Source organism: Solenopsis invicta, chromosome 16 (assembly GCF_016802725.1).
Source record: "Solenopsis invicta isolate M01_SB chromosome 16, UNIL_Sinv_3.0, whole genome shotgun sequence".
Classification (NCBI taxonomy): Eukaryota; Metazoa; Arthropoda; class Insecta; order Hymenoptera; family Formicidae; genus Solenopsis; species Solenopsis invicta.
Window position 1 is genome coordinate 7,591,233 of NC_052679.1, and position 19,672 is coordinate 7,610,904.

Consider the following 19,672-nt stretch of genomic DNA (forward strand, 5'->3'; position numbering starts at 1 on the left):
ATAGTGTATATAATATTGTATTTTTCTTAGTGTTGTATTTATTTAGTATTACTCGGGAAGTTTGAATCACCAGGAAGCAATCCATTTTTTCGGACATTTTTTTTTTTAGAACAAACCTTGTACTAAAAACAATGTTTATTTTTGTTGTAACCTCTCTTCTTGAGATTTGTCAGTTTTTATATAACTTGATCAAATTTTAATAATAAGTTTATAATTAATGCATGCGTTAATTATAAACCGAATTCGTTATTAATCTGCTATTCCTGTCTATAAAATAGATAACTTATTTAATAAGATTTGTCTTTTTTATGTTGTTTCGGTAGGCAATAGAATCATTTGTTGTGATTCGAACGGTCGGATTCCAATCTCAGCGCGCGATTGGATAGCTAAATGGTTTATCAATTTCTCGAGTTCCGAAATTCCGATTTTTAGATGTTCTACTACATATAAGAACATAAAAAAAATTTTTTCTAATTTTTGAAAGTTCTTCTAAACTAGGATCCTTAAACATCTTTCTTAAATAACGTTGAATTTCATGGAATGGAGAATTTTAAAGTAATTTAATCTCAAACAAAAGAATTTTAAAAACCTATTTATAAGAATGATTGAAGTTTAATGAACATTTCGAAACTAAAATAAATTTTTTCATTTTTGCGAAAATATGTGATATTTATGAATTATCAGGGTATCCACTACTTAAAAAAAAAACCTTGCAAATCCTGAAAAGTTATGGATTTTATTTTATCTCATGTAAGCTTTAAGAATGTTGTTTAGGGTATACAAGTTAAAAATTATCAAAATTTAAAAATTGCAGACTTCTCAGGTTTATTTTTTTTCCCTAATGACCAACAAATAATTTTGGTCGTGAATATACGATTTTTAACCCTGAAATCAGTTCTAAAGAAAAGAACAAAGTTTATCTTATAATATGAAAGGATAAATAAAATATTTATTAAGGATTGTTTTAGGATAAGAAAAATAAAACAATTTTAAGAAAAATAAATAATTTAAAAGACGAAGCAGTGATGCAGAAGGGGGAGCGAAGAGAGAAAGAGCAGAGAGATCTTTAGTTGAACTCGCGGCGGGATAGATGTACCGCGGCATATGGAAGAATAGGCGTTTCGTTTCCGTCGCTGTCATCGGCAATAAGTCAGTGAACGGGGAGCCACTGCTAGGACGATCCTCATACGCGCGGCTTAAAATATCTCCCACCACGATTCCCCACAATTCCCGAGACACCACCCCTCGCCGTCGCCACCGTTGTCGCCACTGCCGCCAGTGCCGCCGTCGCCATCATCAATCGCGCGTAACTTGTCGCAGAGCGCGCAGCCCGAAAAGTTTACTGCGTATTTACTGTACGTTATTGTTGCTCGTTAGTGGCAGATGGGATCGAGTCGACTCGCTCGTGTCTCTTGAAATCGTGCGAGAGTGAGCATCGTCGAGGTGAGATGAGGTCCACATCGCACATTCTTGAGGCTACTTCCTTGCGACGGGACGGTCGTGGAGACATGCTGATGCAACCGGTAAGTTCTCATTTACGATTGTCGTGGGAGGGGGGGGGGGGTAAAGTCGTGGCCCGATCGCAATTAACCGGTCCTAATTAACTTTGGCGATTCCTCCGATCACGTGCGCAGCTCGTGTGAAAATTTATTCCTCCATTAGATTGGTCGATACGACGTGAAGGAATGTCCTGTGTCGCGGAGAACGTAAATAAACACAATTTGTGAGCCGGTGGTATACAGAGGAATTTTCGCGACGAAGACGATTGATCGAGCGGAGATAGTCGCTCGACGATTTCGAGATTCGAGAGTCGAAATTTCGCGAAAAGCTGTGGAATGTGTTTTCCGACCGCCTCCCTCCTCCTCTCTTCCTTCCCGTCATTCCTAAAGAATTTTTTTATTTTTATTTTTTTTTAATTCCACTAACACGCCACGCGCCGTGAACGCTTTGTTTTCCGTTCATGCCGCGTAGTCCGTCGATGTTTACACGGTTCGTGCCACAGGAGATTTTGCGAGATACATTCTATTTCCGAGGTAAGGCGAATTGACTGCTTCTCTCTCTCTCTCTCTCTCTCTCTCTCTCTCTCTCTCTCTCTTTCTCTCCCTTCCTCCCTCTCTTTCTCCCTCTCTGTTAACGATCGCTAGGATTTCGGAGGCAAGAATTGCGTGTATAATACGTGTATTCGAGACGGACGAGTCTTCCGTTTAGACCTGTAATGAATTGTTTGTGTCGTTAATAGCGGGTAATTTGCGAAATATCTGCTGTATCTAATTGAAAGTGAAAATCCGATAGACGTCGAGAGTTTTTATGGGGAATTGATAGTTTTCTTGAGCTCTCTGAAGCGTTAGATCCGGTAAGTGCTTTGGAAAACGCGTGATTTTCTAGGAATTCTAGTTTTCGATGCAAAGTGGATTTGTACACTCGTAGAAGGAAATGCGTTATCGAACTACGATGAAATTATTTTTGTGGAGAAATTCAGTTTTACGACGCATCGTGTTGAATTTCTATTCATATATTCGTCTTACGCAGCACGTGTTATTTTTACTAATTGTCACGCAGAACAGTAATCGATAAATCTGTGGTTTTTTGCAGTCTGACATCACACTGGTGAGCGACGAGACCAACAAGACAGATGTCGGATTTGACTGCGTTGCACTGATGTATCGTCAGAATGCTACGCAGAGTCGGGAACGTAACAAGCTGCTACTATACTGAACCAAATCTGTAAGTACAATAAAAATATTTATTGAACTAATGAAAAAATTTATTAAAATTGGTCCAACGACGTGTTGTTTTATTATTATAATGGTTTAGACTTTATAAAAGAATGATTTGAGTTATTAAATTATTACTAAAATTTATTGTAATGATTATGTTAATTGAAAAAATCTTCCATGAATTTATTATGATAATAAGAATTTTATTGAGTCATTGAGTAATGTAATTGAGTCATGCACTGTATTTTATTAATATTAGTAATCATGTAATCGTCAATTTAATGAATTATTTCATTATTTTATGATCACGTTTATTGATATTATAAAATGATATGATTGACTTAGCGTTGTATTAATAAATTCTTCCGTAGATTTATTGAAAAGTTTTATTAAATCAATGAACAATCTAATTGAGAAATATATTGTACATATTAGTATTAATAAATATATTTATTAATTTCATGAATTATTTTATTAAATTATAATTATGTTTATTGATATTATAAAATGATATTTGTTTCTCAGAGAAATTTATTTCTTAAGTATTAAATTGATTAGTGATTAATTATTTATTTTAAGTACTAAAAGCATTGTTGTTAGTGTTTTTAATACTTAAAATAAAAAATTAACTAACCAATTTAATACTTGGAGTAATAATTTTTTTCTAAGGGGAGTATGGTATTATGATAATTAATTTTACTAAAAATTTATTAAAAGTATACATAAAATTGTTAAATCTGTTATTTATTAGTTTCTTAACAGATTTATTACTTAACTAAATTATTACAAAATTTAGTAATATGGTGACAAATCAAAATTTACAATTTTATATCAACAAGCATGGTTAAATATTTAAATTAGATATCCAGTTAATAAATACAATTTTATTAATATTAAATGTATTTTTGTTTAAGCAAGTACTGTTACTAATAGCACTAATCCATCTGTGAACAATTTTAACTAATAATTCTATTTATTTTCAAAAATAAATCGAATTGTTCAAAATTAAATTAAAAATAGAAGTTAAATAAAGATGACTGTTCAAAAACTGATATTTAGATTAAAGTAGAAACGCAAAATAAGAATTTTTATTCCAAAAGAATTTTATTAAATGTATTATGCTGAATGCACATGTGTATTACATTATTATACATGTTTACGCATGTAAGTTTTACATGTATAGATAATATTGCACATGTTTTACATAATATTATATAAAAAAATACGTGTGTATTACATGTTTTATACATTATATAAGAAAGTAAAATACGGTTAATATTTTTATACAACTTTAAGATTTTTTATTAATACGTGAACTTTAGAAAAGGAATTATTAGATTTAATTTTAAAAAAATTTGATTCAATAAAACTCTAAAACATTGAACTTTCAATCGGATAACTTAAATTAAATACATGAAAAATTTTAAATACTTTGTCAACTGCCCTGAGAAAGTTATTAAAGGAATATTTAACATCGTCGAAATACACGTAAATGTTTGTTATTCTCGATATATTTTCGAGACAACACACAAAATAAAGGATTGAATAGATTCTTTCCAACTTTTTAGGTGCATAAGATGATTCTCTATTTCTTGGTAAGATTTGCCAACATAAACAAAAGATTTCTGATAATCTCTAATAATAAACTTTGTGGTACTTTCTTTGCCAGTTGAATCTTTTTTCACAATTTTTTTGGTTGGAACGGAAGTAACCGTGGAGACTCCAGAAAACTCGCATCACGACCATCTGTACGAATCAAGTCAAACAGATAAAAAACTCTTACAAGTGATAAAGTAATATATATTTGACAGATTAATAATAAGTTATTCCAAATTTCTAAAATTTCTTACAAAATGACATAACTTACTTTCAGGAAGTATTAACAATTCCTCGTTTAATATTTGTAGATATGCTTTTATCGATTTATCTTTCATGTGATTGTCATTGCATAAAAACGATATAAGATTATTTAAGTAAGTCTCCCACTTAATAGACCTTTTCCCGTATCAAATAAGAAATTAAAATCCATGTCAATCTGTTGTAACATTGTAAAAATCAAATTGTATATCAGTTTAAAATTTTTATTCAATATTCAATAATTTAGCAATCTAAAGCCGGATGGTCTTTTATAGAATGGCCACTTCTCAAAAATAGCTGCCGTGTTTGCAAGACTATTTATTTCTTTTAATCTATATTGGCCACATGCTTTCCAACAGTTGTCAAATTCTTCCGATGTGAGGTTATCAAATTTGAGTGTATTAATGCAACTTTCCGCATCGTTTTCTGGAATTAAGAAATTAAATATTAATTGAAGGAAAGTTACCAATACTTGCATACTACTTTGTTTTTAGGTAATATTTCTTAAACAAAAACTAAAAATAAAACTATAAAACTTTAAAAACATGTTTACAAACTGAAATGTATTTTGTATTAAATAGTATAACAGTTTTTACTGTTTTGTTCTCTGTAATAATTAATGTTTGGCAACATAATTGACAAAAAAAGCGTCTGAAGAATTAGGCCCCAAAACTGGCACAGTAGCCAGTAATGTAACAGCAGATGTTAATGTTTAAGCAAAATATGTGCTTACCAAATATTTTGTGATGATCCCGTTGAATTACGTTAGAATTTTTTGTTTTCATTAGCAAAATATGTTTCCCAACTGATGCTTTAAGAGAAGATTTTAAATTAGAATATTTATTGTATAACTTTCCACGTTTACATGTTCGATAATATTCCTATAAAAATAAGTTTTATAAAGTAAATATCTAAGGTATTGTATTTACTGATCTTCAGTGATTAATTTGATCCCATCTAGTCACCACTTACTTTATTAAACATTTTCATTCGATAAAATTTAAAAGTATAAAAATTATTTACACAAAAAAGATAATTAAATCACAATCATAATAAAATTTTATAAATATAATTAAAAAATATAAATTAAAATTATAAAAGTATAACTTTTCCAATAAATAATATAGTTTATAAGATTTTATATTTATGATAATAATTTATATTTTATGTCTTTATGCACGTAATTTTCAACATTTATAGGATTTAAAATTTTATTTTATTTTTAATTAAAAATTGTTAATTTTATTTCTCTAATTTATTTATTGTACAGTTTACGTGCAGAAATGAAATGAAGAAAACTATTGTTGCTGTAACTTAATCCAAATAATGTTTCAATTACTGTCTCTTTTTATTAAAAAAAATAAAAATGTTTAACTAGATCAAGTCAAATTAATCATTTTGTCACATAAATATTATTTTTTTCTACATCTCAAATAAACTTACTAATTTTTCAGTAGGAAATCTTTATATTTCTTTTTCAAGTTTATAACTTGTTATCATCGACATCTTAATATTATTTTCATCGAAGTAATGAGCACAAGTACTGATCAACAATGATTTTTGTTCATCTTCAAAGTTTCCATATTTTTTATAGAATTCTACTAACATGACACCTTTTGGAGTTTTATTTAAAATAGGTGATAATGTTATTATACTTTTCTCATCTGGAGTTAACATCTTCATATAAGGTGAAACACGAAATGATCGAGATGTCGAAGGCACAGATATACTTGATGAAGATGGAGATGATGGTCTAGTTAAGTTGGAAAAATTCTTGTTTGATGTTACCAGAGGAAGATTTAAACAATATCTCTAATGCTCTAAGTTATCTTCAAATAATATTTGAGTAGCAAGATCGAATGGTTTTAGAAATTTCTCAATATGATACCGTTTCATGATTTTGTGTATTCACCTAAAACAGAAGAGTATATTTTACATTGAAATATAGATGTATAAACATTTACTTAGTAGATGATCCACTAATTCTTCTTGATTCCAACTTCGAAGAAGCAACCTTAATTCTTCCTTGTCTGTTTTTATCCATTTGAATTAAATTTGGTGGTAAAATTAATTCATTTGGAGAACTCAAGTTTTCGAACATTAGATCATCAGTTCTATCGCGAGAATGTTGCAAATTTTTGTTCTGAATTTGATCGGGAGGGTTCCAGTTGCGCACAGACCCAATTGGACACCACCAATTATAGCGGCCGATGCCTAGAGTATTTCCGTTGGTTGGGTTAAATTAGATTACGTGATTGGTGGTGTCCGATCGGGTCTGTGCGCATCTGGGACTTTCCCATTTAATCCATTTGTGAATCTACTGTAATGGCTGTCAATTTTGAAGCGTAATTTTCAAAAACTTCAGGTAACTCGTACTGATATATGTTTTCAGATGACGAAGTAGTAAAATTTATGTTTCTGACTTCAGATACTGATAAATTGTCATTAATAGTGTCCATTCCTGCAGTGTAGTTTCTTAAGATCAAGGTTTATGGATAATACATTATCAATCAATTGTTTTATAATACACAGAAAAATATCATTCTATTGCTAAGAAAAGCAATTACTCAATTTACTTTTCTTCTTTTGTAACAACATTATCTTTAACAAAGAATATTTTCTAGATGATAATCTTAAAATATACTTGTCATAAATTTCAGAAAAACTTATTGACATATTCTTAAAATAAGCATTAATATTCTTTTGAAGAATATTATAAAATTATGTGAAAGAAAAGTCAAAATAATAAACAAATTGAATTTTTGTTTTAAGTTAATATTCTTGATTGAGGTAATAAATTACTAAAATTCAGAATACATTTTAAACAAATGTAATGTTTGTGATGATAGATTTGCGGCTATATAAACTTAAATACTTGAAATACTGAAATATTTGAAATAACTAATATTTATTTAAATATAGCATGTATTTTTTTGTGTGCAGTGACAGATGTACGCAACGTTTGATCGCACTTAAAATATAAACAAAGTTATATATGCCTTTAACGAAGAATTTCTTCACATTTAGATGCAAGTTACAATCATTTATTATTAATTTAATTTTCAATTTAATATTACTAATTCTCATTCAACTTAGAATTGTATTATAACCGAAAAATCCATTGGGCATGCAATTTTTTGAACTTAAAAAAATACATAAAATTACACAATAAAATCAGCATTAAAATCTGCTATGAATGTGAAAATATTTCGTTTATAATGTATTTAAAAAAAATTATTTAAAAACGCTATTAATTTTTGTTCCCATTCAAAATAATAACAATAATTTTACCAATTGAAACGATACAAGGAGCATTCATTTGTAATATTTCATTTAAATTTATATTTTTATTCTGAAATAAATTGAATGTTATTAATATGATATAAATTTATAAATCAAATATTAAAATGTAAAGTATATACGCCTAAAAATTTTTACCTCAATTTTGTAATACATTTTTTCAAAATCCTCTTTAAAATATAGTGCAAAGAATCTCAATGACTGAATACAATAATCTTCATTATTATCTAATTTTAAATATTTACTTTGAATAGCGTATTCCACTATTTTTGTGGACTTCTCTTTCATAATGTTAGATAATTTTTCTAATTTTTTACCTGTAAGTTTATTGAAATGAAATATAATACTTTCTAGTTTGAAAAGAATTGGAAATTCATTTTGTATGTCAGTCAAAGAGGGTAGCTCTTGAAAATTTTCTAAAAATTTACGTTGTTCTGTATAACCATCTTCCATCATTTTTTCAAATGAGTTTTCATTATAATTTTTTGCCCTCATATGTTTAGCATTTGTTGAATGTAAATCTTGATAATTTGAACAACCTGCCATTATGTGAAATTTCCGTTTTTTACTTTGAATTGTTTTCGATTTTTCTATAGATTTCTGTATGCTTTCTATTCGTTTCATGTAACAGCAGCGTTCTCGAAGTTTATGAAACATTGAACAAGATCCGTCACCTAAAATGTGTCCATCTTCATCTTTATCCATGAAGGTTTCAGAGTATTTTTGTATCATTTCAAAAGCAATTTTTTTTTTAAGATTGTAGTCAGTACTTTTTTATTTATTTGTCTAATATCATTCACTATTATGTGGCAGATCTCAGTAATAATGCTTTTATTTTTAATACCTTCTTCACATATTTTTAACATATCAATTGGAACTTTATTCCAGGGTGCTTTATAAACAGTAAAATTAAATTCTTCTTGCTTGACGTGGATTACTTTGATAATCGCAGACTATTGTTGATTTAAATTATCTGGTATATTTTCCTTTCTCTCATAGTTTATATTTGTATTTAGATCCGATTTAATGAATGGTATTTTAGATATATCAAGTGTACTAGAGTTTTCAGTAGTTTTGGCAATAATACCTGAGTCCGGTATTTCATTAAAAATCTCGTTATCTTCTAAAAGAATGACTGTCTCGGTCTTAATTAACAACAACACTTCATCTTCTGTTACCGGTGTTCTATCGAATTCTAAAACTAGACTATTTCCATTTATTTATAGTTTTTTAGATGTTGAAACAAATTATTATTTTTAAAATCAAGTATAAAAAAATTATAAAGAAATATAAAAGTATAAAAGGATTATATAATAAAATAACAAACCTTGCGATATTAAATTCTTGCATATATTTTTATTTGCTGTAATTGTTACAAAAGCTTTTTTTCGCCCCCTTTTGTCCATACTTTAAAAAGATGCATATTATAACGTTCTGGAATAACTAAAAAGTAAATACAAAAAACCGACAAACTGCAACTTTATATAATTAAAATAGAAAGTGTAAGATATCATAATTAGAAAACCTCAATAAATGGGAACGTGTACTAACGGGTGATTCGTTTGTGAAACAAGGGGATAGATGTTATAGAGTAATTTATTTATTGAAATAGTTTATTGAAAATAATAGAGTATATTTCTATGCTATCTCTTATCTTTTACCCATCGGTATACACTGTACCAATGTCATATGATATTAATAAGTTAAAACTTTTATCATTAATTGAAGTCAATATTAATTTTAATAATCAAAATTACCCCATAAAGCTTCAAAGAGCTTTAATATATTAATCAAATTTAAATGTAGATATTTTAAAAAATTTAACTAGATTTAATCAAAATTTAAAAAATTGCGATTCTTATGATTTTAAGGGTAATATTTTAAAAAATCATTTAAAATATGGATCTACCAAGAGATTATTTTATGTTTAAAAAACTCAGCTTTTATATAATCTTAATTTTAAAATTATTTTTAAAAATAAATTGATAAAAACTATGTCAAAGTATCTCTTTGTACAAAGAAAAAAGTTTAACACTCATATACAAAATTTCAATTTTTTCTGAAAAAGCTGAATACAACAAAAATGACATATTAATCAAATTTTATAAAAATAAATATATATATTCAGAAGTTATGTTGAAAAAACTGTTTATTTTAATGTCACATTGAAAAAGTGTAGATTCGTTAAAAATATTGAGAACAAATATTATATAAGTTTCTTGTTTTATCATTAACCATTATCATGTCACATATTTCAAACTGTTAAACATCAAGTTTTAATAAAAATGAACATTTTTACAACTAAAAATAAAAGATAATAGATAAATTTAAAGTTTATCGAAAGGTGCAGATTTGAAATAAAATAAAGGACTGCCATCAATTTCTTGCATTAAGACAGTTTCAGGAGAGATAAGATCTTTATGACTAATAAATATTTTTGTTTCATTCTCTATTGTTAATTTTTCAAATAATCCATTTGTTGAATTATAACAAATATTTATTTTGGTACCAAAAAAGTATAAGTTTTCAAATTCTAGGTTGATAATAAGATAATCTATTTGATAAAGATTGTAATATCCAAAAATATTTTTTCCGTATGACACAAAACTGTTTTTTTTTTTATAAGTTACTCCCTTAAACCTTGCCAAAAAAGAAAAATAAGATTGGTTTTCATGAATTTTATGAATTTTGTTTATCTCTTGAAAGATTGCGTTTTGTTCAAGCAGCCTTGCATCTTCTGATATAATTTTGTTATAATACAAAGAATTCAAAGAAGAGTTATAAGCTTGTAAAAGTTGATGTTTCCGAGATAGAGAAAAAAGGACATTTTTATAATTAGTCGTATGACGAACACTTTTAAAATACTGATGTTTGTACTCAAATGCTAATGTCCATAAATGTTGTAGTGGCCCGAATTTTCTGAATAAATTAGAATAATGGATTAAATAGTGATATTTAGGCCTTAATTTTGTAGATGGAAATAATATTTGACGAGTTTCTAAGTATTCTTCTATCAAATAGTGTAACAACGCAATTTGACCAATCGATATTTTGAAAGCTAACACAATGTTTACAATTTTTCGCAAAAGAAGTAATTTCCATTCTTCAAAGTCATATAACTTATTTATTCTAATCAAGGCAAAAGGTAATATATTTAATATTTTCATGTTTTGACTATGAGTGCCATTTAATTTTTCTGACTTTTTTATTGGTGGCAAGTATATTTTCTCTTTATTTTGAAAATTAATATTGCTAAGTTTTTCATTAATATATTCGTAAGTCAACAATTTTTTTCCAACTAATTCATTTATTATTAACATGACATCGTACTGAACAATCCCTTCAAAAAAATCATGTGATATACAAGGTGGCATTCCAGATTGACAAACGTGAAAAAAGTTCAACAAATTGTTAAAAACAGAATTTAATTTAACTTCTCTACTGACTTGATTATCATTTACTATATTATTTATATCTTCTTTGTAAGTTTCTATTGTTCTTTTCTCAAATTTTGATGTTACAAGTTGCGAATTTTCTTTTATTTTGTTAATATCGACAAAATCGACAAAAATAACCCGACATGTGAAAGTTCTCATTGAATCCACTAATAAAGTGACTACCCAGATTATCTCCTACTAAAGCTACTCTGATACTTATCATGGAATAAACTTTCATGTAACTACCACGTTTATGTAATATATCATTTTAAAGCACAAAATTCACTCTATTTATGTTAGTAGCTGTTTTCACTTTATTGACATTATGCCATTCTGTCAAATTAAAGATAAAAAGAAACGTCGGCGATTCTTCTCATCTTCAAGGCTACTGTCTCTGTAATGAAATTTTTGGTAACAAAGTTGTATTATATGTTTGTTATTGACGATCTCCTCATCAAATGGTTGATATTGCGAGTTTTTGCTGCTTTACGTCCCATTTTAAACTTATAAATTAAAATGGGACGTAAAACTAAAATTGCTCAAATTTGCTTTTTCCTATTTTTTTTTAATTTAGCAACCTCAAAAATAAACAAGAATAAATTGCGAAAACAAATCGTCAGTAGAAATCAGTGAAACAAATTTTGCGCTCTAAAATAGTATAATACGTGAACATTGTTGAATAAGAATTTATTTCAGAACAAGCATTAAAATTTAAAACAACGAAAACCACAATTATTTTTATACCAGACTAATATTATATTTATTTTTTACTTATATCTATAGTACGACACTTTGACATAACTCGAAAGAATTCTTTATGATCTAATCATTAAAAAATGATTTTTTTTTCTTACGGCGGAAACCCAGAGCAGGGATCGTCTTTCAATAAAACCGGCGGTTATTTGCTGATGGCCCCGCGATTCAAGGCAATTATGCCTCATAGTAATTTTACGTTATCGCTAATGCGACAGTACACTGTGGTTAACGTGTTATCGCTAATCCGTCCCCTTCTAGCTTTCTAAATACCGCCACCGGACCTGTTCTTTTATCATCATTCACGTAGACTGGCGTAGAGGATACGCGCGTGATTTTATCGATGAAACGAGAAACCCACCCGTCCTAATCTTAATCAGCCAATTTAAAAAACGGAAATTTGCCAATTGCATTCTTCTTCGACGTTTGAAGAATTTCGGATAACTATTATTTTCAATTGAGATGGGTATCTACTTATTTTTAAATTAAAATGAAAAGATTATGTACAACATGTATATATAACTGGACGTTGCCTATTAATATAAAACTGCTGAGCTACTGCTACAAACTTTTATCATTTTTTAGAAAATGATCTACAATCATCTAAAGAATGTATGATAATAAAATAAGACATACTTTTGCATTTTTAAAACGGAAGTTGAAAAACCGTTTAATAATTAGTCGAAGGTTCCACGCAGAGACAAAATAGATAAATCTATTAATAAAGACTATTTTAATAAACATAAAAAGACAATTTGAAATATTTAAACGCAATCGAATGCTATCGTATGCTAATAAGCGATTAAAGCGAAATAAATTAACTGTTATTAGAATAATGCCGATGTGAAACACACGCGCGATCGAATAAATTAATTCCCCATCCCCATCTCTACCCCGTTCCGTCCCAACCCCGTCTCACCCCGCACGTATCTATTATTAATTTGCAACTCCCACATAAAGATTCATGTTCAGGAACTTACTGCGACTTGCCCGGTAAATTATGTAGTTGGGTGGCACCAGCGGCGCCCGATATTTAAAAGCGGCTATCGCGGACAGATTTACGCATAATTCCTGCGTGTAATTCCACACTTTTAACGAGGTAACGGTCGGACCGTACGTCACTCTTAATCCGCCGTGTCGGGTAAATGCCTTTTAATCGTGATCTCGCGTCGAAACGACGCTAATGCTCTCTAACAAATATTTTTAAATGCGTAGGTATCGTGCGTAGCTACTTTCCGCGGTTGTCCTAAAATACTGCGCACCCCGATACTATCGCTCATTAATGAATGGCAATGAAACACTTCGCTGCTGTATATCTTATTACTCTGGTATTATGTAGAGCGGAATTATTTTTCTTTCTAGGAAGAATATAAGCTTTTATCTTATCGAAATGAAATCACTGATAAGAACTGCAGTAGCACACGGGGCAAATATGTAATATATATATAGATATATATATAAATTGGTAACAGCTCTTAAACGGAACTAATACGCTTTTTTTCTTAATTCGATGCTATAAGCGTTATAAGCTTTCACTTCTACGTTTACTTTATTTTACCCTACCGAGTATCGCTCCAGGTGACAAATAAATTGCGTCATTAGTCGTACAAGGAAATTGGCTAAATTTTTCGCGGATGGCAGAATGCACGATTTGCATTTCAAAACATAATATCAGCCCTTCCGAACCATGACTGATGCCTTGGATTGCGAGCGATCAATAGATTACGAGACCCGTGTTATCATGGAAAATTACTCGAGCAACTTGGCCTCAAATCCGGTCCGTATTTTACAATAACAGCATATTGTTACGATGCAGAGTTCGGAAACCTTCTGACAAATGTGCATCTTGTCATCACAATAACGCTATAACTGCATTCCATTTTTATTTTAACTCTGATTAGCGGAAAAATTATCTCGTTAGTCGCATACCTTGCAATTTACCGCGAGGCATGGAGCAACTGAAAATAATTGCGATATTTATATTGGCATTCTAAATATCTGCCACGAGGTTGTGAGACAGTAAACTTTAAGGAGATTTCAAAGAACTAATATAAGTATTATAAGAACATAATATACTGTAAGATTTAATATCAATAAGATCTTAAATTTTCTTAAAAATGTCAATTTATAAATATTTTTAATATAGTTCTTCGAGTATTAAAAAATTACAGTATTAAAAGCAGCTTAATAAAAAAATGGTTATGTTATATCCAACAAAAATTATTTAATTTATACAATTTTATTTGTTATAAAAGTGAAATGTACATATATAAATCAATTTAAGTTTTGGTATTAAAATCATGCATAAAGGAGAGCAATATGTATAAATTAATGTATTTGTAAGTACAATTATAATTGTTTAATCTTATTTTTAAAATCATAGATTTACGTTATATCACAATGATATATTTTTTATACGATTTGGAACACTTTTCAGATATACTCAGAAAGATTACATCTTTTCTTAGAATTTTTCATATATATTAATTGAAAAATATCTTGAGATTTTTAAGATTTATTGTTCCATAACATTTCTGATGAAATGTTATAAAATCTAAGAAAGTTAAAAATATTTTTAAAAAATCATGGAATTAGAAATTTCAGAATATTTCAGAATTCACATGTATGAAAAATTCTATGACAAAATGTAGAATTTCTGAGTATATCTGAAAAATATTCTAATTCATAAAAAATATAAAAGAAGTTTGCACCAGAATATATATCTACGCACTGAAAAAAAATGGTTTTGTTACATTAATAGAGATTCTGTTAAATTCAGCCAGCATGTCTGTTCCAAAACGGACAAATCAGAAATCTTGTAGAAATTAGCAGACATTATAGTGAATTAAAATCTAGCAAACGTTCTAATTATAATAACCAAAATCTTGTTATAATAACCAGAAATTTGATTGTTATTAGAATAATGCCGATGTGAAACACACGCGCGATCGAATAAATTAATTCCCCACTCCCATCTCTACCCATTTCATCAGAAATACTCAAGCATATAAGTTTTGTTAATATAATCAGATCATTTTTCTCAGTGTGAGTAACGTGACTTTATTTTTACTTATTTAAAAAATAATGTTGTCTTATTTGAATTATTACTTTCTCAGTATTTCAAATAAGGATCAAAGTTCTGGATTTTTTTCTTTAAAGAAATGTCTGCAGTTTTTCTTAAAGAATAAAGAAATCGTAGTGCTTTGCGTATGACTACCTACGATAGAATATAAGGTTTTCTTAGATCTTGACCATTGGTTTTTGCGTTTAGCTCGCATTTGACCAATCTGACACACGCCAAAGATCCTTTTAGGTCGACAAGTCTTGCATTTAAAACTTCCACCGCAATTGATACCAACAAGTCCAAAAGGTTCATCACTTATCAAAGAGTATCAGAGTATCAAAGAGTATTAGAACGTTTAGAACATCTATGTGTACAAATGCTGATCATATCCTTTTCAGATGGCAGCATTTTTATAACAGAATAATACAAATATAGGAGAAATCACCATAGAAAATTACATCTTGAATTACAGATTTGATATTTTCTTTGTTTATTAAATTATGATTGTTCTTTTTTGGTGATTCCATAAAGTATAGAATAAAATTAAATTCAAGTTAAAACAAAGTAAAGAAAGTAAAAGATAAAAGAAACAAGGTAAAAAAAGAGGTGGTAAAATGTACATAAATGAATACATTTCACATGTAAATATATTTAAATGTTATCTTTCTATATTTAAGGTCATATTTCCAATCGGTAAACAATGTTCTTCAAATATTTTAAAAATATTTTTAAAACACTTAAAAACGTTAAAATAATGAATAAGTTTTCCTTTTTCAGTTAGAAAAAAATGTTTAACATTAAACTCACATGCGTGCGCGTGGAATGTAAATCGACACACACGCGCACACACAGACACACCTCATTCTGTTACTGTTACTCATTAGATAAGAAGAATAAAACGACTATTATTTTGTATATAAAGTGAAAAAAATACTCATTTCTAAATTTTATTGTGGTAGGTAGCAATAAAAATTATTATTAGACGTAATATTTTTATTTTTTAATTGGATTGTATTGTTATATACAGAATACAAAATTTCATATAGAATAAAGCGTTAACAATATATATATACAATTTGCTTATAATAAAATTTCTTTTTTTATAAAATAAATAATACGAATGTAAACATAATATATCAGAGGATTTGTTTAGCATTGTCAAATATTGAGAATAAAAAGAAGATCGATTTCTTCCGACACATTATTCTTTGATAACAAAAACTCTAATAATATTTGGACGACGAACCAAGTCATTCTAATGACAAATAAGTCTATAAGTAGTTTCAAAATTTCTACATATTGTAATAGTGTGCAATAATTCAGTATTATGTTTTCAGATGAAATTGCTCATTTTGATAGTAAACCAATTTGTCTCACGAACTTAAATAAAAGTATGAACAACAGAAGGACGATTCTCTGAAAATTATATACAAAATAAGCGCGCCAAATATGTTATTGCTAGAGATTTTGCCCATCTTTTATTTTATCTGTCACGTAATTTACCGCTAATCGGAGCACTTAATTCCTTTCTGATTTCTGAATTTCTCATTACGTTAATAATTTATTGTATTTTATATCCTCTTTTTATTTTCCGTTGTATTTTATACACTTTAAATATCTTTTAAATTTTGCATTAAGTTACTGCGATTTTAAGAGATAGTTTCTCTCAAGTATTATATGTATGCCTTTAAATTAATGTTATTGTATAAAATATATTTTCTAAATATATATTTTGACGAATATTCGACTCATGATTTTGCCGAATAATCGGTATTTGGTTAAGTGCCGAATAAACTATTTGTTGCATCACTAATACATTTTGGTTAGTTGAAACATACCCTGCACTTGTTTAATGCAGAGTACATTTTAACTAAGTAAAATGAATACATCAGTTTTTCTTCTTGTGACTATATTATATTTGAGATAGAAAGCCTTGTAATATTTGGAAAATTCTTTTGAAAAATTACATCAAACAAGTGCAGGGTATGTTTCAACTAACCAAAATGTATTAGTGATGCAACGAATAGTTTATTCGGTACTTAACCAAATACCGATTATTCGGCAAAATCATGAATCGAATATTCGTCGAAATATATATTTAGAAAATATATTTTATACAATAACATTAATTTAAAGACATACGTATAATACTTGAGAGAAACTATCTCTTAAAATCGCGGTAATTTAATGCAAAATTTAAAAGATATTTAAGGTGTATAAAATACAATGGAAAATAAAAAGAGGATATAAAATACAATAAACTATTAACGTAATGAGAAATTCAGAAATCAGAAAGGAATTAAGTGCTCCGATGAGCAGTAAATTATGTGACAGATAAAATGAAAGATGGGCAAAATCTCTAGTAACAGCATACTTGGGGCGCTTGTTTTATATATCATTTTCAGAGCACCGTCCTTCTGTTGTTTTTTTAAAAAAAGAATTTTCTTTTCCAAATATTACGACGCTTTCCATCTCAAATATAATATAGTCACAAAAAGACAAAATGATGTATTTATTTTGTCTTCTTGTGACTATATTATATTACGAGACTTCCCATCTCAAATATAATATAGTCAGAAGAAGACAAAATGATATCCATCCTAAACTTGTAAAGAAACCAATCAAAACTTGCCACTCAATTATAGAAGAGCCTTTATAAATAATTGCTCTGATGGATGTAGAGGACAAAGTAATTGGCGTAGCGTTGCTAAACCAGCGAAGAAATTTTGGCATTCCTTCCAACGGCCAAAAAGATCCTATAATTTTGAATAAATTATGTACATAAATTATGTACGTGTAATAAAAATTGATTAACGTGAAACAATCTTTCACAAGACGTACTTAATATTAATTTTTACTAACATTTTCCAAAAACTATTAATTAAATTAAATTATTAATAAGTTGTTCATGTGTGAATTAATAAGCAACAAAACGTCTGTACTGTATTAATAATTGCATGTTAATTATATTAATTTATACTAATGAACATCTTGCGTTGTCTCTCACAGCCTTAATTCATATCTTGATTTATTTCTTCAGAGCTTTTTCTAGTTTAATTTAAATTTTTAATGCGATATATTGCTACGTGTGAAATAAATGAATTTAAATTCAAAAATAATAAATTTAATAATCGATACGATTTATTACTATTTAGCAACACTAAATTGAAATATAACAGCAGTTCTCGTAAAACAGATAAAATGATGACTTACCATTTAACACTAATAATAGGACGAAGCTTCCGGTCGTACAGAAACCCGACATCATATAATTGTTGCACAAAACAGAGATAACGAAACCTAAGGATTCATTAAAATGAATAATTAATACAATCTCTAGCAGTTTTAAACATCTGCTACTGCGCGCTTTTCTTTACGCAACGTGTAGAGTGCTCCATTTACTCCACACAGCATACTAATATTGTATCAAATCTAAGCAATATTGAATCGCAAGATTGCAAATGTTGAGAAATATTCATGCAATATTAATGAGACATTGCAGCAATGTCTAATGTCCTTTGAATCAATGTTTTATAAACATTGTAATTCAACATATATGACATTGATTCAATATCTATTCAACGTATAAAAAAATTTCTTTGAAATATCCATGTAAGTATTAATATGAGTACACGATATAATTTCAATGCAAAATAATATTTTTATAACATTTTACAACACATTTTTTGCTATAAAAAAGAATTCCTTTTTCAGAGAATTTTTCACAAAAGTTCTAAGTGGTCACCCATCCAAGTTGTAACCGGATCAAACGTTGCTTAACTTCTGAGAACTGATTTTTAGTGATAATATGTGAATACTTTATGTTAATGCATATATATCACTGATAAATCAGGTAAATATATGTTATCAAAAAGAAGAAACATATATAATTAAAGCATATTATTCATATATAAAATTATTGTTTATCACTGATTTTTACACATGCTGAATCACATCTGGAATAACTTTTTTATTATTTGTTTAAATAAGAATATAAGTAGAGAACAGTCAATGTAATACAATAATTAAATTAAATACGGAAAACAAATTTTTTTTAAAACATTAAAAAAAGTCTGTTTATTGAAATGTAGATAAGGTTTTTTTATCCATGGACCTATTTTGTATATCAATAATATTTATTTTGAACAGTGCTTTGCTCAAGAAAGAAACCTTGGACCTCAAAATCAAAAGAACGTAATTCCTTTTACGTTGATAAATGTGGAATCAATATTGTCAATATTGAATTGCAATGTCTGTAAGACATAGATTCAACGGATATTTAGATGTTTCTGTGATGCCCTTTCAATATTGAATCTATATCGCAATGTTGCTAAAAAATTCGCAATTTTGCAATTCAATGTTACTGAGATGTTGATTCAGAATATTAACAATCAATGTAGAAAAATCAATAGATTCAATATTAAAAACAATTTGCACTTTAACATTTAACATATCTCAGTAATGTTTGAACATTCTATGCTGTATGGAATGTTTCTACAATATCTCTGCAATATTGCATTTGCAATTTGCAACATTGCATCATT

General features: G+C 28.3%; 1 protein-coding gene across 2 annotated transcripts in view; it reads right to left on the reverse strand.

Moving 5' to 3' along the window:
- Positions 1 to 16,103: 16,103 nt before the first annotated feature.
- The window catches only part of LOC113005463 (ABC transporter G family member 20-like), a 34,874-nt gene continuing 31,305 nt past the window's right edge, over positions 16,104 to 19,672 (reverse strand). Inside the window, exons 13-14 of one of the 2 annotated variants that reach the window (XM_039458530.1) lie at positions 18,342 to 18,428; positions 16,104 to 17,884 (exon numbers count right to left, since the gene is read on the reverse strand). In XM_039458530.1, the coding sequence (XP_039314464.1) occupies positions 17,670 to 17,884; positions 18,342 to 18,428 (302 nt within the window). In that variant the 3' untranslated portion in view covers positions 16,104 to 17,669. The remainder of the gene's footprint in view (positions 17,885 to 18,341; positions 18,429 to 19,672) is intronic. The other variant, XM_039458529.1, reaches the window with a different exon arrangement.